Source organism: Meriones unguiculatus, chromosome 16 (genome assembly GCF_030254825.1).
Source record: "Meriones unguiculatus strain TT.TT164.6M chromosome 16, Bangor_MerUng_6.1, whole genome shotgun sequence".
Taxonomy (NCBI): Eukaryota; Metazoa; Chordata; class Mammalia; order Rodentia; family Muridae; genus Meriones; species Meriones unguiculatus.
Window position 1 is genome coordinate 48,028,302 of NC_083363.1, and position 25,026 is coordinate 48,053,327.

The 25,026-nt window shown below is 41.5% G+C and overlaps 1 protein-coding gene across 1 annotated transcript in view; it reads left to right on the forward strand.

The window, feature by feature from the left end:
• The first annotated feature begins 23,170 nt into the window (after window positions 1–23,170).
• Lmbrd1 (LMBR1 domain containing 1) overlaps window positions 23,171–25,026 on the forward strand; it is a 98,023-nt gene continuing 96,167 nt past the window's right edge. Inside the window, exon 1 of the mRNA XM_021656348.2 lies at window positions 23,171–23,666. Coding sequence (XP_021512023.1) covers window positions 23,607–23,666 — 60 coding nt within the window. The 5' untranslated portion in view covers window positions 23,171–23,606. The remainder of the gene's footprint in view (window positions 23,667–25,026) is intronic.

The following is a 25,026-nucleotide window of genomic DNA, read 5'->3' on the forward strand; positions in this document are numbered from 1 at the left end:
CCTTTCATGGGACACTTTATATTTAAATCACAGCATTGACTAATATCAGCTACTTTGGCAAATATTTGAAAATATTGCAGGAGGACTCTGAGAATTATAACATCCGGCAAATAAGTGAAGAACAGTTTTCTGTCTTCCTGACTTATCACCTTTCCCCCCTTCCCTTCTCCCCTTTCTCTATCTCTTTTGCCCACACCCCAATTTTTCTTTTTCCTAGCATTTTGTTTCAGTTTTTGTTTTGTGTTTTTGAGGTCCTTATATGGTAATCATCCTAGGATGGCTTTGAACTCATGACCCAGCCAAATTTTGAGACTAGAGTGTGCACCTCTTGCTTGAGCAGTGGCTCAGTGGTTAAGAGCACCAACTGTTATTGAGTTTAGCTTCCAGCACCCACATGACAATTCACAATAGTCTGGCTACAGTTCCACAGGCTCAGATATCCAATTCTAACCTCCAGAGGCAGTACATTCCAGTGCACAAATTCACACACACACACACACACACACACACACACACACACCTTAAAAAGGAAATAAAATCCTTAAAAAACCAAACATGTATGCTACCATGCTCAGCCATCTCCTGACGTTCACTCACAATTTGTGCTAATTCAAGAAGCATTAGACACTAAAAAACTATTAATCAGAGTACCTCACAAAATGAGCCCTTGTGTGTAAAGAACCCTTTCTATTCTATTCTCCTCTTCTTCTCCCCTTCCCTCTCCATCTTCCTCTCTAGCTCTTCCCAGCCATTCCACTGTCTGTCAGCCTTTACACACAAACATATCACTTTAAGCTGTAACCTTTCCTTTCTTGGTTGTTCCCAAAACCTCACATTAATATTGTAATATAAAATACAGTACAACTTTTATAGTACCAGTCTTTGAGATTTTCAACACTTCAAATATCCAAGATCTCTTTAAAAGTCCAAAGCCTCATAAGTGAGCTTTTATAAAATTTAAAATTTAGTTATATAGTGTTGTAGTCTAAGAGGGAATAATCAGGACACAACTACAATAAAAGAAAAGAAAAGAAGACAAAAACAAAACTAAACAATATAGAAGCTTAATTAAAGACATCTGAAACTCAGTCATGGTCTTCTGGGCTCCAAAAGGCTTGGGCAGTTGCACTTCTCCAGCTCTGCCACCTATAGAAGTGTAACAGTGGCGCTGAAAATGGAACTGTTCAAAAAGCCACTACCCGAGGCTCAGGCTGACGTCAGAGGCATTCAGATGAAGAGCAGACAAAAACACCAAAGCAAAAATGTTGCTAGTAAATCAACCTAACACACAGATGAACCAGAAGTTAGTGGACATACAGAACACAGACGCACCCATGTATGTGTGTAGCAAGCGTGTGCACATCGCCGTATCTAAGAATCATTACACTAAGATTGAGAATGTTGAAGCGATGACTCAGCGGTTCAGAGCGCTTCCTGCTCAGGCAGAGAACCAGGATTTGGTTCTCTTCTCAGCGAGTCTGCAACCTTTACCTGTGCTACGGTTCTACCATGTCCCGCACCTTTTAACCTGCATAGGCAGCTGCACACACATGAAACAAGTTACATGACGATGGGCACACATTCCGAGAAACTTGTCCCTAATTTTATTGTTGTGTGAACATCCTGGCACATAGCTATGGAAACCAGAACGGCGCAGATGTAGGAACCATAATTTTATTAGAACGCTATCATTCCTATAGTTCCTTGTTGACATTAAATAATAGTGTATAAGTATATATTATACATTATCCATGCTAACTATAAAGCATAGCCAGCTATGTAACTCCTAGAATTTGATTTTTGTCAGTCTTCATTTTGCATTTTGTACCTATCCTTATCTTTAGTGATTATATGTCTGTTATAAAAGGTACGCGATTAGAATTTTAAAATCAAATCTGAAAATAGTTGTCTTTTAAAAGAATTCTTGATGTATTTCTTATTTGTGTTTCTGGATCAGTGTGAATGTATGCCGGAAACACACAGGTGCCCATGAGGTGAGAAACTCCTGGACCTGGAGTTGTTGGCATTACAGGCAGTTGTGACCCTCCAGGCAAGAGTGTTGGACACTGAACTCAAGTCTTTGAAAGAGTGACAAGTGCTCTCAGCCACAGAGCCATCTCTCCAGCTCCCAGCATTTGTCTTTTATAGAAACATTTGGCCCCTGTATACAAAACGCAATTACCGGTATAATTCCATTTTAATCTTATTTTCTTCTTTTTTATTTATAACTCTGTGCCAAGTTTCTCTTCTTTTTCCATTTAGATTATTTTTAGCAGTCTAGTCTTTCTTACTGGGAGTTTGGAAAGTATATAAAATGTTTTTACGTTCGAGATTATTTTAGATATTTCAATAAACATTGCTTCTCAAAGGCTAACGATAAATATTTTTATTACTTGAAGATAATAGCAAGATCTTCCTCTAGCATCCTGAGAATACCATTTGTATGCTTCATTTTTATGCTAACACAGCTTTGATACATACCAAATAGGTTTAAAGTGACTTTTTAGGAAGGACTGGCAGGTTTTCTCAGAGGATGAAGTCATTTGCTATGCAAACCTGGCGACCTGAGCCTAATCCCTGCAATGAACTGACTCCCCAAAGTTGTCTTTTGACCTTCACATATGCCTGTGGCATGAACATTCATGCACCCACGAGGCAATTTTATAACTTTGTAATGTACAAAGGATAGGTAAGAACGCATGTCAGACAGGCACACTCTGAGGAACAATAAGCCTATAAAACAAAGTGGTAAAATCTATCAGATTTCTGAAATATCTGCATAAATATGCAGAACAGTTTAATACTTCCTGTACTGTTTCACTGTAGGAGGGTGCAGCAAATTCTCCAACGAAGAGAGAAATACTGCCTCGACATTCATTACTATTTTTTAAACTTTGCTAAAGCATTAGTGCACATACCTTGTGTGAACACGGGCAGAGGAAAAATCTAGAGGTTAAAATTGGCATTTAAACTTTATACGGTGTTTTCCCATGTTCAGGTTCACATGATAACGTACTAACAAAGTTTATTCTTGTAGGCTCATATTTTCCACAATGCCTCTCCAACAGTTTCATTGCTTCCTATTTTGTCCAACACTAGAAATGTTACCAGACTTCAGTTATTTGTGGATCTAGGGTAGATATAAATCATTTATTTATTCAATTCATGAATTTTGCTCATTAAAAGGGGTTGAATGTAATTTTCACGTTATGGCCATAGATGTTATATGGATCTGTATGGCAATATTGAAATTTAAAAAATAGACAACATTAATCTATGCTGATGGAGGTCATAACCATTACCATGTAGTGAGGGCCTGTGTACTTTTTATTATTATTATTATTATTATTATTATTGGAGGCCTTAAATTCTTGAAGCTTTATGCATTCTCTAGCTGGATCTCAGTGGTGGCTGCCAGGTAGATTCAGTAACAGGTACTGAAATGCAAGCTGCCAAGTTTTAAACTGTATTGTAGCTGCTATGTAGTAACAAAAAGCAGGAGAAAACCTTCATCCAAACGGCAGAGAAACAAGCCCTCTAGACACATTAGTTATGTGACCTAATATGTGTGTGCTCATGGCTGCATGCCACTTCTGTAGACAAACATGCAGTGAACAAGTGAGTTGTGATGTTCGAGAAGGCTGGGGGCTACCTCCTTCTCCACAGCAGGGAAACTGGGTGCCTTTCTTCTTTGTTACTGGAGTAACTGCTGAGGAATGAGGATGGAGCGGGCTGGCACCCAGGAGGTGTTGACACGGAGAAGGCTTTTACAGGACTACAGGTTCTTCAGTGTTTGACTAAATAAATTCTTCAAGAAAACAACCTTTAGGGTCACCCCCTTAGACTCCCAGGAGCCTCCCCTGTCCCAGGGGTGTTCCTCCCCAACAGATTTCTGTTCTCTCTCGTAAGGTCCTCTGCCTCTCTGCCTCCTCCTCACACCTGATCCTCTACCCTCTTACCCTCCCCATCCCCTGTCCCACCCAGTTCCTTCCCTCCATCTACTTGAGATGTTTGTTTCATTTCCTCTTTTGTGTGACATTTAAGCATCCTCCCTGGGGCTCTCTGGACTTTTTGGGTCCATGAGCTGCAGTATGGTTATCCTGTTTTTTCATGGCTAATATCTGCTTATAAGAGAATACATACCACCTGTGTCTTTCTGGGTCTGGGTTATCCCATCCAGGTTGATCTTTTCTGGTTCCATCCATTTGCCTGCAAATTGCACGTCTTTGTTTTTAATAGCTGAATAGTATTCCATTGTATAAATATTACATTTTCTTTATTCATTCTTTAATTGAATCTAGGTTGTTTCCAATTTTTTACTATTAAGCTGCTATGAGCATAGTTGAGCAAGGGTCCTTGTGCTATGCTGACTCTAGCTGAGACTAGCACTGGGGGATATGGAGCCTGAGCTCCTCATCTTGTGTAGCCAGGTGGGACTTGCAGGAAAGGAGGCAGGCACCAACCCAGCCATAAAGCCAAAATTTGTCTTGTTTACAAGAAGGGTGGGGATAAAGATGAAGCAGAGATTGAGAGAATAGCAAAATAATGAGTGGCCCAACTTGAGACCCACCCCATGGGAGAGAGACAATATTAATGATACTTGCTCTGCTTGCAGACAGGAGCCTAACATAACTGCCTTCTGAGAGGCTTCATCCAGCAGCTGATAGAAACAGATGCAGAGACCCACAGTCAAACAGTCGGTCCAACGAGGGAAGTTTTGTAGAAAAGTGGGAGGAAGGATTGAGGGAGTGGAGGGGTCAAGGACATCACAGGAAGACCTACAGAGTAAACTTTACATAAAAGGGCATGCACAGAGACTGAACCACCAACCAAAGAGCACGCATGGACTGGCCCGAGACCTTCGGCACGTATGTAGCTGATATGCAGCTTCTCTAACAACTGGAGTAGGGACTGTCTCTGACTCTGTTGCCTGCCTTTGGATCCCTTCGCCCTAGCTGGACTGCCTTGTCCGGCCTCAGTAGAAGGGGCTGTGCTTAGTCCTGCTGTGACTAAGGTACCCCTTGGGGGCCTCCCCTTCTCTGCAAAGAAGGAAAGGGGGTTGAGAGGGGTGTGTGAGTGAGAGTGGTACTGGGAGGAGAAGAGGGAGGGGGCTGGGATCAGTCTGTAAAGTAAATGGAAAATAAAGTAGATACAGCAACAACAAAGAAAACATCTTTTTGTGTGATTTTGCTTTGCTGTGGTATATTGCTTGCAAGATAAATGGATGGACAGAAAAAGTACCTCTAAAATATGCAGTCAGGGTCATCCTCAAGGGAATGCAAACAGCGCACTATCGTGAGGCCTCTTCTTCAGAAGAGGCCCATGCTTAGCAGAAGCTTCAACCAGTACTATCCTGGAATTCTCAATCACCATATTTTCCATTTGTTTTTGCTTTGAATTGTAAGTAAAGTCTGACCAAAATGGAGCTTATGCTTGTACATAAGAGATTCATACAAGGCAGAAAATTAAAAACTGCATTTCAGGCTTTTTAATCTTTTTCTCTATTTGAACAAATTATTCAGTCAGCTGAATACGGTGCCAACGTAGACAGTGGATAAATTCTGTATTTGGGATATATGTTAAATCTGTATCAGTTGTAAAACTAATCACTGCTGTGAATTAATGAATGCTTTGAATTTTTTAATCCTTTATTTTTTCACCTGTGTGGAGGGACAGGGTATGAAGGTGTTAACTACATTATGGTTCACATGTAGAGGTCAGAACACAGCTTGTGGGAGTCATATTTCTTCTTCCACCATATGGGGTCTGGGAAGTGAACTCCCATGACCCAGCTTAGTGGTACCTTTAATCACTGAGCCACTATATTACCCCTCTGAGTACTTTTTATTTAGTAAAAATATGGTAATCTATGTTATGATAATATAGCATGGAAAATATATCTAACCCAAGAAAATCAATATGGAGGGCTAATTCTTGCTGTTCATATTTGAGGTCTATTGTTTTTTTTTGACAGACTCTAAGGTAAAACCATAGGATAGATGGAAAGAACTCCATATAAAAACAAAGACTGAGCTACCATTGGAGATGATGATTTTGAATTTAAGGATTTCCAACCTGTCTTTTATGGCCACTCGGTGAGGCCAGGGGTCAGGTAAGTGTGACTGGAAGGCAGACCATGGCTCAGAGCATCTGTTTGGGGTGGTGATTGGATAGTATCAGAAAAGGCATACAGAGCAGATGGGTGAAACAAGAGTAGGAGGATGCATTGGGAAATGGCCACCAAAGCTGCTGGCTGGCTCGGGCCCAGGACATGTGGGAGTAACAAGCTGGATAGCATATCACGGAAAAAAAAAAAAAAAAGCTTACATTCCCTTTTATAAGTAAGTCCCAAAATAAAAGAGTAAAGCCAAAGAGACTGTAGGGGAAAGATGAGACAAAATATATCAGTAAAAAAGCAGAAACTATGGGAAAAAATGTCTAAACAGTAGATTTCTAAAATTGGGATAACTTATAAGCATGGCTCTAAAATTTGAAAGGAATTGTTAAAGACCTCATGTGACATTTATCAGGAAGTTTAGTCCCATGTTACTGGGACATTCCTCACCCAGTTCACTCATCAGCCCTCTAATAACCCCAAGGGTATAACAGGTTGGTGAGCTGTCAACTCTACAGAAGCTAAGATCTTCCAGGAGATGAGGCTCTTGGTGAGTCTGTAGATTATCTCAATTGCTTTACTTGAGGTGGGAAGATTGCCCGTCATGGGAGGTGCCATTCCCTGGCTTGGATCCTACACTCTATAAACCGAGAAGGGAAACTGAGCAGCAGCAGCAGCAGCAGCAGCAGCAGCAGCAGCAGCAGCAGCAGCAGCAGCAGCAGCCGCCGCCGCCCCTTGCTCTCTGCTTCTTCACTGTGGATGCCATGCTCCCACAGGTTACTTCAGGCTCCTTCTGCCTTGACGTCTGTGTCATGATGACCCGCACTGTCAACTGTAAGCTAAAGTAAATCTCTGCTCCTTTCAAGGCACCTTTCAGAGAACATTTCATCACAGCAAGAGAAAAGGAACTCAGACGGGGCACTTATTCTGCCACTTTGTTTTCTATCCATGAACAGCAGAGGCAGGGAGCAGACACAGTGTACGGCCTCATCTCCTGTCCCTGCTACTCTGTGGTTTTAGGTGCTGGAGTAGGGAAGCTCCAGGGTCTTGTCTACTGCCACAGTGGTGTTCTGGTTTAAGATAGTGCAAAAGGTCACAGTGGAGCCCCACATTGGGAGATGTGGTGGCCTATCTACTAATCCCCTTCTTTGGTCTATGGAAGTGTCAGGGCTCATCTTTCAGTCTTGCAGAGGGTTAAATCCTTGCTGAAAGCTTGAAGCTGAATTTCAGGATGTCCTCACTTTTCAAAAAAATGTTTTTTTGTTTTTTTTGTTTGTTTGTTTGTTTTGTTTTGTTTTTAAGGCGTTTCTTGCTTGGCCTAAAGCTCTAAGGCATAGTTAATTCTGAAGGAGATGGTTTTTCCTCTACAGAACCCATCTATTGGGTCCTATGCCCAATGAGGCTTATCTTCTTATGATATAAATAGGGGAGACCTTCTAAAAGCCTTCATGAAAATGATTGTTTCCTGGGACTGTTTTGTCTCTCTGAAACTACCTAAGGCAGCAGCAAAGTCTCTTTTTAAAAATACATATTTGTAGGACTGATGTATTTGCTATGCCAGGAATCCCCATTTGGTAGGAGTCATTATACATAGATTTATGATTATTATATATTTCCTAATTTTAAAATTCATTTTTTGTCCTTGTTTATGTTTGCATGTCTGTGTATCTGGGCGTGTGCTAGTGGGCACTCATGTGTGTCATGAGTGTGGAAGCCAGAGTTCAATGTTACCTGTCTTCCTCCACGACTCTCCACCTTTTTTGAGACAGGATCTCCCACAAAACTTGGAGCTTCCTGATTGGCTACCCTGGTTGGCCAGCAAGACCCATGAATCTTTTGCTTCTGCTTCTCCTGTGCTGCGGTTTTAGGCATGTCCCTCATGCCTGCTTTGTAGTGTTTCCTGGAGTGGCTGTTTGACTCATTCATTTGACAAGAATTTATGGATAAACTCTTAAATGACAACCTTGAGGATTCAGGAAACAGAAAGAGCCTCAGGCCCAGAGGTAAAAACGAAGGGAGTTGATAAGTAAATAGATCATTTTAATATGTCACAGTTCGTGAATATGCTGGCTAATGAGTACAGTTCTGGGCAATTACAGAAAGGCTGTTTTAATTAGATCTTTTCTCTTAGTTATAAAGACAGAGGATCCCTGAGAATGCCTTAAGTCATGTGGAGCTTATTAAAAGGCTCCGTGTGGGAGTAAGTAAAACAGACATTGTGCTCATTCATTCTAGCTTCTTGCTAATTCAAGAAATGCATCAAACCAGGCCCCACAAGAAGAGCTGGGCTCCTCTTTGTTAGGCCTGAGTCTCATTGACTTCAGGAATGTAAAAAAGCCATTCTTTCTATCATCACTGTTCCACCCATAACACTTTTTATCCCTTATACTGTCTGTCCTAGCTGACTGAATTGCCATTTGTCTCCTTCCTTCATACTCACCACTTGTATCTGAGGCTTCTTTTTCCTGATGTTTGATGACTCAGGGATTCTGTCCTTCAAGTTCTGTTGCCAGATGTTCTTCCTGTGCGTCTTTCTTTCTTCCGCTCTGATTAATGGTTGATGCCCATTACACCTTCCTTAAAGCTTCCAGAGTTCTGCTTACCCCATTTTCATCCTGGGACAAAGCTATGGAGCTCCCCTCGTCTTCTATCATTCCACACACAGCTGGCTGTTCCTTTTTTACCCAGGCTCCCTATCTTTCCAAAGAGCCAGAACTGTAGAGATCACACCATGCCTATCAATGTGCTTGACTGTCCTCTCATTTAACGAGTCATAGCTGGGTTCTAGAGGAATGCGTATGGAGGATGTTGGAGAGTAGGTCTGACCAAGGCAAATATGAAGGTCAGTGTTTACAAAGGCTTATACCATACTGAGGCAATCCCCAAACTGTCCACTGTGAGACTATTTTGGGAACACAGTGCTTGTACAGAGGGTGTCAAGGCACTTTATAAGGTGAGGCATCTACTGAAGCAACTACCTTGCAGAGTCTAAGCTCTTGACTTGGAACAAACAACATATCATTGGCTCTCGAGGATTACTCCCTAGATTTACGTCAGCATAGAGTCTGACCATACTTAATTAGCAAACAAAGATCTGATCATACTTAATTAGCAAACAAAGACGGGAAATTATCATTTATACCTCACACTTAGGGGAAGCGACATTTTCTACAGTTGTGTTATTGAAACCAAAGTCCCCAAACAGATTAGTTCTAAAACCAGACATGAGACTTAAGCCCAGGACTAAATGGCTTTGTTTCAGCAAGGTATCATCATGTATCACATTAAAATGGTGTCATTAACATGAAACTTCTCTATACATTTTGATGGAGCTTTTTTAGTTTTTTTTTTTTTTAAGGGACATAAAAGGCTAACAAGCACCCAGAATTTGCACACAGATTCATAGTTGTAGATATTTAAATGATATTTAAAAAAATAACCTGACAATGGATTCCTGGGAAGATGTTTTTCTCTTTAAAGGGATGAATCTAGATATTGATATTTTAAAAGCTTGAGAAATACTGTGTAATCATATAAAAATTGGAAGTAAATAAATGTGAGCTCTAAAGAGGACTTTAAGAAACTTAATTACCCCAATTACCTTACCACAGCTTCTCAAGAGACTGATGCTTTTACTTTCTAATTATAGCTTTATGACCAGTTGGTGTTTCTTTAAATGTCAGTACACAAGGCTCAATTAAGTGAGGACTCCCGAATCACACAGGTTACAAGGCAACTAGAGTCTAGTAAGTATATGCTTGATCTGGGTGGACTGTGAAAACTAAGTGGTATCCCAAACCCCACAAAAATCCATTGAAAATGTTCATTTGCATACAGTTGTCATAAAATAAATGTGACTTAAAGGGAAAGTGGCGTGTGATCATAAATTGAATACTTTCCTAACTTGTGTAAAATTCCATCCGTCTTTCAATAGTTGGAATGTTCCAGTACTTGGAAAATATTAATTGGCGTGATGCCTTAATAAAGCAAAAGAAAAAATAAACTTAAAGGAATAAAAAGGAATTTCTTGAGGGTTCTCTATCATATCTAACTATCAAAGCTACTTTGCATTTCAATTTGGGGCATGCTTATCTAAACTGAATGAAATTAATTTTAATTGAAATTAATTAAATGAAATGAAATTAGTTTTAAAAATCAATATTTGATAGTCATTTTGTTATAGGCCTCTCCCCACTAAGGTCTCATTCACACAAATAATATTAACTTTTTATTTGGTACAATCCCTAAGTTATCTCTCACTAAAGATTATTAAAATTGTGCTTAAAAAGGAAATGAATATGAAAAAACATTGCTGAAGTCATTTGATCTATTGTGACTTGATTAGTTAGATCAGGGAGTAAAAAGTGTAATAATTTAAATGAATAAAACTTCAACATCAAAATTTAGTTGGTATCAGGGGAGGGGATGGCGATTGCTTTGAAGTTAACAATGCATACTGCTCTCCTGAGTGCCAGAGTTCAGTTCCCAGCATTTGCTTGGTGCTTACTGTCTCCTGTAACTCCAGTTCCAGGACATCTATCACCCTCTTCTGATCTCCTTAGCTGCCTTAACCCACCTGTGCACAGACCCAGGCACACGTGCCCGTGTGTGTGTGTGTGTGTGTGTGTGCGCACACACACACACACACACACACACATACACACATTTTAAAAATTAAAATGAATTCTGCACTGAAACCATCTGGCCCTGGGCTTTTTCTGGATGGGAGACTTGACCTCAAGAGCCAGCTGTATCACTCCTAGGCAAATATCCAAAATATGCTCAAGTACACAACAAGGACATTTGCTCAACCATGTTCATAGCAGATTTATTCAAAATAGCCAGAATCTGGAAACAACCTAGATGTCCCTCAACTGAGGAATGGATACAAAAATTGTGGTACAACTCTGGAAATAAATCTGGTGCTTTCTCAGACAACTAGGCATAGTGCTTCCTCAAGATCCAGCTATATCACTCCTAGTCATATATCCAAAAGAGGCTCAAGTACACAATAAGATCATTTGCTCAACCGTGTTTGTAGCAGCTTTATTTGTAATAGCCAGAAGCTGGAAACAACCCAGACGCCCCTCAACTGAAGAATGGATACAGAAATTGTGGTACATCTACACAATGGAATATTACTCAGCAATGAAAAACAAGGAAATCATGAAATTTGCAGGTAAATGGTGGGAACTGGAAAAGATCATCCTGAGTGAGCTGTCCCAGAAGCAGAAAGATACACACAGTATATATTCACTCATATAGACATGTAATATAGGATAAACCTACTAAAATCTGTACATCTAAATAAACTAATCAAGAGGGAGGACTCTGGCTAAAATGCTCAATCTCCATCCTGAAAGGCAAAGAGGATGGACACCAGAAGAAGAAGAAAACAGGAAACAAGTTAGGAACCTGCCACAGAGGGCCTCTGAAAGGCTCTGCCCTGCAGACTATCAAAGCAGATGCTGAGACAACTGTTGGGCAGAGTGCATGGAATCTTATGAAAGAAGTGGGAAATAGTAAGATCTAGAGAGGACAGGAGCACCACAAGGAGAGCAACAGAACCAAAAAATTTGAACACAGGGGTCTTTCCAGAGACTCATACTCCAACCAAGTACAATGCATGCAGATAACCTAGAACCCCTGCACAGATGTAGCCCATGGCAGTTCAGTGTCCAAGTGGGTTTCATATTAATGGGAAGAGGGACTGCCTCTGACATGAACTGATTGGCCTGCTCTTTGATCACCTCCCCCTGAGGGGGGAGCAGCCTTACCAGGACAGAGAAGATGACAATAGAGCCACTCCTGATGAGATCTGATAGACTAGGTTCAGAAGGAAGGAGAGGAAGACCTCCCCTATCAGTGGACTTGGGGAGGGGCATGTGTGGAGAAGGGTGAGGGAAGGTGGGATTAGGAGGGGAGGAGAGAGGGGTTTATTGGGGGGATACAAAGTGAATAAAGCATAATTAATAAAAATTAAAATAAAAAATTGTGGTACATTTACACAATGGAATGCTACTCAGCAATTAAGAGGAAAGAAATCCTGAAATTTGCAGGCAAATGGTGGAACTAGAAAAGGTCATTCTGAGTGAGGTATCCCAGAAGCAGAAAGATACACATGTTATATACTCACTTATAAGTGGATATTAGACATATAATATAGGATAAACATATTAAAATCTGTTTACCTAAAGAAGCTAAGCAAGTAGGAGGACCCTGGGTAAGATGACCAATCCTCATTAAAAAAGGCAAATGGAAGGATGGACAGCAAAAGAGGGTGAAAACAAGGAACAGGACAGGAGCCTACCCACAGAGAACCTGTGAAAGACTCAACCCAACAGGGTATTAAAGCAGATGCTGAGATTCACATCTAAACTTTCAACAGAGTGGAGGGAAGCTTATGAAAGAAAGGGGAGATAGAAAGGCCTGGAAGGTACTGGAGCTCCACAAGGAGAGCAACAGAACCAAAAAATCTGGGCCCATAGCTCTTTTCTGAGACTGGTACTCAAACCAAGGACCATGGGTTGTGATAACCTAGAACCCCTGCACAGATGTAGTCCATGGCAACTTAAGTGTCCAAGTGGGTTTCCTACTAATGGGAACAGGGGCTGTCTCTAACATGAACAAAGTGGCTGGCTCTTTGATCACCATGCCACAGTGGTAGACAAAGCAGCCAGTTCTGATGAGACCTGACAGGCTAGGGTCAGAAGGAAGGGGAAGAAGACCTTCTCTATCAGTGGACAGGGGAGGGGCATGGAAGGAGAAGATGGAGGGTGGGCAGGATTGTGAGGAGATGAGGGCTACAGCGGGGATAGAAAGTGAATAAATTGTAATGAATAAAAATTTTTTGAAAAATTAAAATGAATGTTAGTAAAGTTGAAATACTGACAACCTACAAAAGTAAAATTTTAACATGGTTTCTTTCTTTCTTTCTTTTTTCTTTTTTTTTTTTTTTTAGAGCCAAAAGTATTAGTGGTTTGGTTTTTATTAAAAATCCTAACAACATTAAATTGTGTGTATTTTTTAAAGTAAAGAGTATTGTTGTTACTAAATCTGTTTTTAATGTAAAGACAAGACATTATACAAGCAATTACTTATGCTGCAGAAAATTAGATCCTTTTCTACACTGTAGGTATCATTGCCTGTTTTCACTATACACAATACAGAAATGACGTTTTTTTTTTATTAGAGAAAGCTATTGAGCCTTATTTCTGTTAGAAATACGTTTCTTATTAACTATGCAACAACACAATAAGATTTTTTTTTCACTACTGCACATCATAGAATCTGTGAGAAATGAAATCCACTCTTTGTCTTCACCAGGACTCTGCATATCTTGTGTGAAAACTAGTCTTTACTTTTTTTTCAGAGTATTTTATACTATTTCCCCCAGGTGTAATTTCCACCCTTTGCTTTGTTGGAAACTCCAGGAGGCTGGACATCAGGCATTGCACCGATACCCTCTGTCTTCCAGTTAAGATCATTGAAAAGAAGGCCTTGGTCCAAGATAGAGGGGTGGAGAATGAGTTTTTACTGATACTCTCTATGACTGATAGATAGCTCGTCCTAAGCTTCTGCATTTTGTCCATTAAATTGTTCCCCATTTAGGAAGAGGGAGCATTGTCTTAGGAATAGTTAGTTGTATATTCTTGCTAACCCCACTAACCCTTAGGTTAGTTTTCCTCTATCCTGCTCACAACTTTTTCTTTTGTTTATTCACTTTATATCCCATTCATAGCCCCATACCTCTTCACCCCCAGCCCCCCTATCTCCTTCCTCTATTCCTCAGAAAAGTGGAGTTCCCCTTCCCTATCACCCCAGCTCATAAAGTCCTATCAGGGCAGAGCATGTCCTCTTCTCCTGTAGCCTGGCAAGGCAGTCCCTCCAGGGGGAAGTAACTGAAAAACTGGCAAAGAGTCCATGTCAGAGAGAGCCCCCACTCCCCTTACTAGAGAACCCACATGAGGCCTGAGTTGCTCATCAGTTACATCTTTGTAGGGGGCTTAGGTCCAGTCCATGCAAGGTCCTTGGTTGATGCTTCAGTCTTGGCAAGCCCCTCTTGGTCCTTGTTAGTTGTCTCTGTTGGTCTTCTTATGAAGCTCCTGTCACTTCCAGGTCCTTTTCCTCTTCCCCCAACTTTACCGCAAGGCTCCCTATGCCTTGCCCTATGTTAGGCTGTGAGTCTCAACATCTGTTTCCAGGTGCTCCTGGATGGAGCCTCTCAGAGGACAGCTCTGCTTGACTCTTGTCTGCAAGCACAGCAGGGTATTGCTGATAGTGTCAGGGGTTGGTTCTCTCCCATGGGGTGGGTGTTGGGATGGGCCAGGCATTGGTTGGACCTTCCCTCAGTCTCTGCTCTATATTTATCCCTACGGTAGAGGGAGGGGAACACCAACGCACCCGCAAAAACTTCTACTCAAAATTCACCCTGTCTTTAAACTCCTAAATGACCCTTTCCAATGCACTCTGAAGTCTGCTAGAATACTAACTGGTGGACTTGTCTCCTCTCTCCTGCCTGACTACCTCAATCCTTCAGGGTTCAAGTGGACAAGTGTGGGGATCAGGAGCCAGGGGAAGGAGAAGGGTGAATGATGAAGGAGCCCATACATGAACCCAGGAATCAGACTCCAGAGACCAGGCTCAAGGTGCAGAATCTAACTTTATTGTTCAGTCAAAAAGCTTTCAAACATTGAAAAGGCCAATCAGACCATCCCACGCTAGCCTCAAGCATCGATAACCATCAGTCAGGTTGGTGCAAGTGTAAGGAAATGTGGGGGCAGGGTCACCTTAGGAGATTTTCATCAAGGGGGAAGCAGTCACCGCCCTAGCCTCACATCCATTTTGAGACTTCACTAGTATGCTAGGAGTTAGTGGATCAACACTGCGTGCAGTGGATCAGGATCTTTCAAGCAGCCATAGGACTCACTGACGCTTCACTCGCCATTTCCTACGCGCCTCCAAAAGGCTTACCTCAACATTCCCCACAGACAAGATGATCTGATAATCAAGTTTCGGTAGCTATACTAAAGGATACACCTTTCTATTCACCTTAGAAAGAAGTTCAGACCTCAGTCACTTCTCAAAAATACCTTTGACCTCCTTCCTTCTTAAAAAATATATATATATATTTTCATTTTCATTTGCCATATTCCCTCATAACTCACTTTCATAAATTCTGTTGTCCAAATGCTCCTTTATTCCTCAAGCCAATGTTGTTTTCATGGCCAAAAATTATTCTAGAAACATCATTGATAGCGCTATACCTTCTTTACTAGGCTTGACACAACTGCTCACTGTTTCTCAAGCTGTTTTTGCTTTGCTTCTGAGACATGATGATTTTTTTTTTCTAACCACCCTTTTCCTTTGTTCCTACCACATTTTTGATGTTGCTTTTCAGGACCATCTGTTTATGTATTAGTCTCATTTATACTTGCTTGCCCTAGGAATTTCATCCCTTGCAATTGCATCAACTTTCAGTCGAGTGCTAAAGTTTTAGCTCTGTGGCAGGTCTCCTGAGTTTCCTACCTAAACATTCTATGAACAAGTCATCCATGTCTCCAGGTAAGTCAAATTCAAGATACCACATCAAATCCACTATCCTGGTTCCATCAATTAAAGGTGCCACCAACAATAAATTCTATTATTATTTTATAAATTATTAAGAACAATTGGAGTAGAGGACAATTATAATAGTGGATTCTGAGGTGAAGCCATCATAGGTGTTAAAATGTAAAGAATGCTGCATTTTTTAGGCTCAATGAGAAATGGCATATTTCAACTAGCCTTTCCTCGTGTGTTCACTTTAATGAGCGGCATCCTCTTCTGCCACCTTTCTCAGATCACAATCAGAAAGGGATCTCTAACGCTTGCTTTTGTGTGTCAAGCTGGCTGAGTGTTCAGCTAGGTCAGATATTGACTAGGTACTGCTGTGAAGGTATTTTGAAGACAAAACAGTTCCAAAAGAATCAACTGACTAACAAAATTATTCTTGGATACCTAGATGTGATGATTCAATCAGTTGAATTGAATTGTCTTGAAAGCTTGATTCATTTCTCTCACTTCCTTTCTTGCCTCTTGAGATAATTTGCAAGAACTGTCCACTGAGTTTTAAATAGATTTGTTTGTGCATAATTAGGTATTCGTAAAGTAGGACATAGCCAAATTTACAGGCAATGGGGGATTAAAAAAAAAAACAAAACATTTGTTTTGCCTTTTGCCAATTTGACATTTGATCATCTGGTTTATATTTATTTTAGGAATTATGTCTTCCTCATGATTAATATCCTCTTTATCTTCCTTAAGTATCTTAATAACAGTCCAAATCAAGTAACCGAAACTGAATGGGGGATCTTTTTTCCCCTTGTTTGCCTTTTCAATATTCTTTTAGACTCTGCCCCATACTTCTTAATCTAGGTTCCTTCTTCTGGAAACCAGGGATTATAATGGTAAACAATTTGCAAGTGCTCTAGTAGTGGTGATTTTGATACTTGTGCTCCTCTTTTCTTTAAAAAATGTTGCAAAAGCATGACACAAGACAAAGCCTTCCCCAGCTTCTGCCCCATTGTTCTCATGTTCTTCTGTGAGGGTCCCAACTCCATGATCTCCTGACCGACTTCAGGTCCCTGTTCAGCTGCCACTTGTTTAACCACTCTAGAGGTGGGGCCTGGGAGAGTGGAGTCAACGAATGAGGCAGACCAAAGTCTCATGCAATAGCCAACTTTATTCAGAGCATCAGACAATTTTATACTCCAAGGGTGAAGAAGAGTCACCTAAGTAACTTGTACAAGGACAAGGACAAGCCCCACATGGCAAAAGCACGTTTTTCCATAGAAGCATATAAAACATAGTTTGAGGATTTAATTGAATAACAGCAGCAAGAAATACCGAGTAATCGTAGGTAAACTCAGTTCTAAGTGCTGCACCTAGGAGGGGCAGGAAAACACACTCTAAGAGCAATTCTGTGTTATGAAGAGACTGAGGTCACAAGAACCTTGTCTTTTTTTTTTTTTTTTTTTTTTTTTTTGGCGTTTTCTCACAAACACTCAGAATTCTCCTTACATGACTCCATTCTTGGATTGTGTGCTGATAGCCTGCTCCACGGATTCAGATTTCCATAGGCAGCCAGCCTCTGGCAAATGCATGAGCTAAGGTAATTCTGCTTGCTCCCCTCCCCCCTCATCTATGTTATCTATCACCTACCTGCTTTATCTAGTTACCTATCTTTCATACTCTTCTCATCCTTTTCTACATATCTTTGTATCTTTATGCTACTAGTTCAATTTCTTTGTTGGAACCCTAATTCATCCTTCATTCACCATTCACACATGAATACCAAATCTTGAAAATTAATGTTTATTAGTACCATCTCATAAATTTATCCTATCCTTTTATATTGATAGCTTCAATGGAGTTTCATCATCTCTTGCATTGACTGTCACAATAGTGCCTTAGGTGAAATAAATCAATGATTTCCAGTCTTCCCACTAGCAACCAAGCATTCATATTACTCTAAAGACAAATTTCTAGAATGCAAGGCTAATTATATTGTTTGCCTGCTTAAAGCATGTGTTTCTCATTCCCTACAATGAGAAGGTTGAATTTCTTATTTGTATACATAAATCCACTCACAGTGTAGTCTTGAAATGGCAAATTCTAATTGACTAAAGTCATACCAATTTTGCCTGATACCAAGCATAGTATTTCAGGAGTTTGTGTGTTGTGCATGCTATTGCCTTGGTGAAATGTTTACTTATACTCTGGTATGTCTGCTAAACCATTTTCTAAGTTTTAAAACATTTCTCAATGTTACCTACACCTAAAAGCTTTTCCTAAAACCCATCCATATGTTTCATATTTTTAATTTAAACATTTTAAGCAAAGACTTAAATATAAAAGTTGAAATCATTTCTATGATTAAAAATTAGAAATTTTTACAAAATTTGATAGCCAAAACATAAGAATGGCAATGTCTATCATTTGTCTATCAATTTTTAAACTGCTTCATAAGCTGCAGATATGCTTAGATGTGATGTATGTTTGCCTAGTGGTTCTCAACCCTCCTATTGCTGTGATACTTTAATACAGTACTTCATGTATTTTCCTATCCACAAAACTATTTGTGTTGCTACTTTAGAACTGTAATTTTGCTACTATTAGGAATCATAATGTCTATTTTTGTCATAATGTCTATTTTTTGATGGTCTTAGGCGACCCCTGTGAAAGAGACATTCAACCCCCCAAAGGGGTCAAGACCCATAGGTTGAGAACCATTGCTTTTAGCTTCATAAATTCTGATAGTTTTATAAATCTCTATGATCTATAAATCATTAATGTGCAGGAACTGAATACAGAAAGTTACAATTTGAATTCAAATTTAAGGTAACAAATTCTGCAAAAATGAAGCAAACAAAAGTGCATTGTGGAAAAAAAAAACAGATGTTTCTATCAGGAGAGGAAGCCTATTGTTAGGAAAAACAGCGACATATGCTACCAAATACATAAGTAAATCAAAAGCATCTTTTGTTAAAGGCACTGAGTGTGCTATGGATAATTTTGCATACAAGCATACAAGGCATACACACACACACACAAACACATACACAAGTAGCAAGATCTGACAATGAAAAACATTTGCAAGCATTAAATGGTTTTTAACATGTCTAAACTATGAATAAATCATTTCACTTTTAGCCAGAAGAAAAATCTTAAGGAGACTCCCATGCACTGCCAGTCCACGTGGAAACACTTGTTCCTCTAGAAGCCTATGAACAGCATCCACTAGGAGCTCATCACTGTAGAAACATGAAAATGGGAGTGTCACCATTCACATCACCACAGTGTGTGCAACCTGATTTTATGATGTTAGGTTGGAAAGCTGCCTGTGCATTTTTAAATAAAAAACACCCTGGTATTAACATTTTAGTGGCATTTTCTTCTTAGCATGTTTTTTTTTTCTTTCTCTCCAGTGAAATATATGTGCATGTTTGAAATGTACCGTATACATTGGTGTGAAAAAAAAATCTTGATTTTGAAAGAAAAATGTAGGCATAAGTATAATTTTTCATAAATTGGCTCTTGTGCAAAATGCTCTGGCTCCCCACTGGTTTATATATAAATGAGCAAATGTGCTCCTAGAACTAAATGGGCCTCACAACCATATGTGCCAAAGACCTTACAAACACAATGGGGACTGTTTCTCAAGGAAAAGAAGAAATGTCCTAGGGCTGTTTCCTGGTGAGCAATTTAGGGGACGACAGCGGAATAGCTGTGAGGGGAAAAAAGCTAACATAATATTGGTAAGAAAAGGCTGGCATGCTTCTACTCCCTCAGTCCCACATCAATCTCTCCTTAGATCATTCCTAAATCCTTTTGACAGAAGATTAAGAGAAGGGAAACCTGGCGTACAGAGCACTAAATACTATATAAACACATTACGAATCAAGACAGACATGGCAACGTCGCCAGACAGCACAACTTCAGCATAACCTGACTGGAGGGATGAACACAGCTAAAGAAAGAATTTGTCATTCAAAGGGAGGATTATCTCTGAGACAGAATGACAGCCAGAGAGACAAATTTTAAAGCTTATTTCCAGTCAGCCCAGAGTTTTTAAGTTTCCAAGAAAGTAATGCATCTCAAAAAATTTGTCTTAGCAATACTCAGGTATTTTAAATTTGAAAAATGTCAGCACTCAAATATACCATAAATAGTTAATTTGGACATATAACTACATAAGGTTTATTTGAACACATAGGTGAATTTTGCTGTGGCTCGTATATAATTTCAGGTACAAAGCATATCCAGGTCTCCCTTTGGTGGGCTTGGCTCAGTGCATGGCTTAGCTCCTGCTCACTTCTATCAGACCTGTTAGGTTGGAGTGGAGCCCAGTGAGCTCGGGTCAGCCTACTTTTACTCTCCAGGTGTAGCTCCGAGATTCCTCTCTGTCCCATGTCTTGGTTTTCGAAGAGACTAAGTCTGTCCTCTCTTCTATTTTCTGTTCTATTGTATCCAAAGGACATGACTTTTTCTTCTAGCCTGCTCATCTTTCCTCTTCATTAACACATTCAAATGCCTTTTCTTCTTTTTACTAATTCTTACACTAGTATCTTTTTGAATTTTGTCTTCTAGTTTATGTCATTTAATCAAAATCTTACTTTTTTTTTTCCAAAATAACTTCATAAAAGGTTTGTGGCCACATACTTAAACCTCCTGAGCCCTATCCACACTCTCAACTGTTCAGCTCAGTGAAAAAAGTATAATTTGTGTATTTTGGGGCAAAAAAAATATTATAATTGTCTTTTGCTCTAGTCTTCCTATTTAGGCCAAGAGAATTCTCAGTAAGACCTACTTCAGCAGAAGTTGCATTTCTTTGACACCTTATGTTAGGGAATCTCAGTTGTCAATCTGCTAAGATTTACAATCATCGGGGAGACAGGCACACTTCCCCCTACCATCTTCCTATCTATATTTAATTTTAAGAGGCTTTCATTGCTTTTCCTCCTTCTAGCCCCCTCCCTGCTCCCACTTTGGCTGAACTGTAAAGAACCTCCCACTTTGGCTAGACATAGTAATACATTTCTATGAAAGTATCACCTACATTCAAAGAAATTGAACTTTGGGACAACTGACCTCACATTAAGATCACTTAAGCTCTAATCCACTATCCTACTATGTAATCAGTCTGTCTAAGTCTATCCTGCCTTTGAGAGAACAAGATAAAAACCAGCCTTATTTGCTTTGAACTTCCCATGCAATTAGCTTTAGAATGTAAGGCTAATGAATAGCTTTAGCTTGAAAATATGTACTCTTCCTTGCTGCTGACTGAGAACAATGTATACATATTTGTGTGTTGTAGTAATCACTTGCTGAAAACAACCAACAGGTTGGAAGCAACCTCATACAACAAGTAGCCATGATTTGGATCTAGAACATTAGTTAAACCTGTGAGTGCTGAAGGAGCTTACAATCCCCAGGCTGCAGGGCGTTTGAAAGGTGGAAGAACCTATAGAATGTGGGTTCTAATGAAAATTAGGTCACTGAGAGCATGTCTCCTGTGGTGTGTCTTTGGGGTTTCATTGTTGTGAGGAGATAACATGACTTATAAAACTATATATATATATGTATATATATAAATTTATATATTTTATAAATTCTTATAAAACATTTAATTGGGGTTGTCTTACAGTTTCACAAGTTCAGTCTATTATCGTCATGGCTGGAAGCATGGCAGTATCCAGGCAGACATGGTGCTGGAGAAGGAGCTGAGAGTTCAACATCTTGATCCAAAGGCAGGAGGAGGAGACTGGCTATCATACTGGGTGTAGCTTGAGCTACCTGAAGCCCGACCCACAGTTCTTTTAACAAGGCCACACCTACTCTAACTAGACCACTCCTACAAATAATGACACTCTCTATGGGCCAAGCACCAAAGAGGATGCAGCCTCTCTCTTTATGGCTCCCTTCTTCTCTTTATGGCTCCCTTCTTCTCCTCCTTCTCCTCCTCCTTCTTCTTCTCTTCTTCACTTCTTCCTCTTCCTCCTTTTCTCCTTCTCCTCCTTCCTTTTAGTCATCATGAGGTAAATTTTTTCTCTACCATTGCACTCTTACAAAATATACCATGTAAGACACCCTAAGACAAGGCAATAGGATCAGGTAACCATGGGTTGAAACTTCTAAAACGATAAACCATAATGAGACATCCCCCTTTATAAGTTGATTACCACAAGTTTTTTTTTTTTTTTTTTAGGGATGGAAAACTGACTAATATAGGAGGTCTCAAGGAACCTGTTTAGACAATCAGATATTGGGCATAATACTGAGACATACAAAAAGCTGTTTTCTGTGTCAAGCCTGAGTAAACTGTGGGATGGGAACTGAATTCAACAGAAATATGCAACAATAGCTGATTTGTTCTATGGCAGAACTAGAAAAATGCAGCTTCATCTGGAAAGAGCTTGTGCTCACAAAATTATTGATCATATGGTTGTTTTCAAAAGAGGCGTTGGGCTATTGAGGAGAGTTGGGATGGCTGGTCTAAAACCGTATAGGTTATCTCCTCCAACCAGGAGGCCTACTAGCGAAAGGTTAGAAGCCCTTGGTTTGAGGAAGCAGAGCTCGAGTATGATTGGCAGCTGATGGAGGAATTCTAAGTACTTCTGCTTGCTTTAAGGGAAACTCAAGTGATCTCCAGAGCCGAGCACACATTTCCACTAGAGAGCCAAGTTTGTTGCGGGAGCGGCTTATTTGAACCTCATTCTCTTCCGTTTTCTTCTTATTCTGTTCTGATAGGTAGCACCACCCAACCACTGCAGACTTCCAGCCAGAAGTCGATGGAGAGTATTAATGGCATCATGTAATAAACTGAAGAGATGGTGGTATTCATTCATAAATTTTGTTTTGACTGCATCCGAGGTACCTCAGTTTCCTTTGCTAGCGCAGTATAAAATACCCTGATAAATGCAACTTCAGGGTAAAAGGGTTTATTGGGTTCACAATTCAAGGTTGTAGTTTTTCATTGTGGGGAAGTTAAAGACCGCAGAAGGGAAGAATAAGGAGTGAGGGAAGAATAAGGAGTGAGGGAAGAATAAGGAGTTCTGCAAGCATGCTGGGGGTTCAGCTTAGCTCCCTGCTAAGATCAAGAAATGGCAACCCCACATTCAGGGTGGGGCTTCCCACCAAAGTTAACCCAATAACCAAACCCCTCACATGTCCCCAGGCTAATCTAGTCAAGACAATTCGTTATTGAGACCCTTCCAAGTTGATTCTGTATGGTACCAAGTACGCAATCGAAACTAAACATCGCAGCAGGGTTTGTTTGTGCAACTTAAATATGCACTCATTACAGCTCAGGGCCCTGGCAAACGTGCCAGGCTTCCCCTCAGCTTCGGTGAAGATTTATGACGTCTGTTTTGTTCACCCGAGACTATTACACGCACCTACGGTCTCACTATCAGTATGTTCACAGGCTCGGGTATCTTAATTGTGTGGAAGCATCGCGGAAATTCACGGGTAGGCGCGGACTGAAAACATCACGTGGTAACGCAGCGCCCAGCCGAGCAACGAGGTGACCCGGTCGCCAGCAGATAACCCAGTCATCTGAGCGGCTGGCAGTCCCTTACTCTGAGTCATGCCCGCACCGTGACGAGTTCTGCCTGGATCCCGGAAACACAGCCTCGTCTTCTGGGAGGCAATGGAAGCCCCTCGGCCTCACCTGGACCTTGAGGACCGCGGGGTCCTGACCCCGTAGACGGGCTAGCCGGCGACTGCAGGCGGGGCGTGGGCCGGCGGCGTGGTGACGTCACGGCGCGTCGCGTGCGCCCCGCCCCCGCTCGGCCGGTCGCCAGGGGACGCTCGCGGGCCGGGTCCCCTTGGCAACCCTCCGCTCCTCCCCTCCGCCCCTTTAACCTTTAGGCTGCGCGGTTCCGGGTCCCTCTCCGTCCCCGTCCCTCCCCTCCCCTCCCCTCCGGGGCTGCGGAGACCGGAAGCGAAGATGGCGGCGGCGGCGGCCGAGCTGGTGATCGGCTGGTGCATCTTCGGCCTCTTGCTCCTGGTAGGGGAGGCGTTCCGACTTCTCCCAGGGTGCGGAGGAGGGAGGAGGAGGGCGGGCCAGCGCCGGCCCGGCGAGTCCGGAGACCCTGCACGCCCGCCCTGCTCCCGGCTGGGTCCGCGAGGGTCCTCCCCCCACCCCCCGAGGAGAGTGGGGAGGGGCTGACTCCCCGGGGCGTTCTTCCTAACTTCAGCCTCCAGCTGTTGTCTGGGAATGTGGCGCGCGGGTGGGTGTGGGGACGAGCGACCCTCGGGGCGGAGTCCTCGCCGCCTCCGTGCCAGTCTCCCGGGCTCTGGCTTGGTCACTTGTTTTTTTCTAAATGCTCTTTTTCCGCCTTGTGCTCCAGCCCTTGGGGTAGTGAATCCTCAGGCTTCCCCCCGCCCATTGTGCGATTCTGTCTCGATGACGTGAGTGTCACGTTCTGTGTGTCACGTTCCACCCAGAACCGTGCAGAGCAGGTGCTGCCCTCCTGCCAGCTACGGAGTACCACTACCTGTCTGACCTCCTTCCCCATACTTCTCGCTCCGACCATCGGGGGCAGAAAACCCATCAGTACGGGCCCGGGGTGGCCTGGTTTTTACTTTCCTACCCGAAGGCAACTGACTTGGTTTGTTTAGTTGGCTTCTCCTTGGGAAGTTCGGTCGGCAAACCCCACCCCACTCTTCAGGGACTTCAGTCCCCAGCTTACTTAGTGTTTGCTTTTTGAAACTCGTTTGATACAGTTTGTCAGGCTCCTCAGACTGACACTGTGTAGCATGTGCCATTAGTTAAGTTTTTCCTCAGGAACTACACACACACACACACACACACAGCACTTGCCTAGCCTGTTCGGGGATCCTAAATTCAGTCTTCAGTACTCATGATGCTCCCTTCACTTTCACGAATCCCATTGTCCTCTGCCAACCATTAACTTCTCTCTTGGAGGGAACTGGAAATCGCAGAGGTGAGTGGTGAGCTCTCTACAGCCATCCAGCCCTGTGCTCGGAGAATCCACTGGCTCTTCCAGTCCACTTATTTAGAGAAGAGTAAGCATGTAACCAGTACGAAAGTGCAGTGGGACTATCGATTAATGAAAATACATTTAAAGCACAGTAGTTTTACTATGGACCACAGGCGGGTACAAATGAAATAGTACATGGCTTTGATAAAGGGCCGATGATGCGTGGGACACATGGGTTTTAAGCATTGAAAGACAACAATATGACTTTGTAAATGAAATAGGGCCCCCGTTGAAAGAAAGTGAAAGTGGAAGTAGGCTTCGGCTAGCTATTAAAGTTGCATTGGGAACACCGTGAGAATAGAGACGTGCTGAGGTGCAAAAAAAATAATAGTGATTTAAATGAAATTAGTGTCAGTCTGTCTA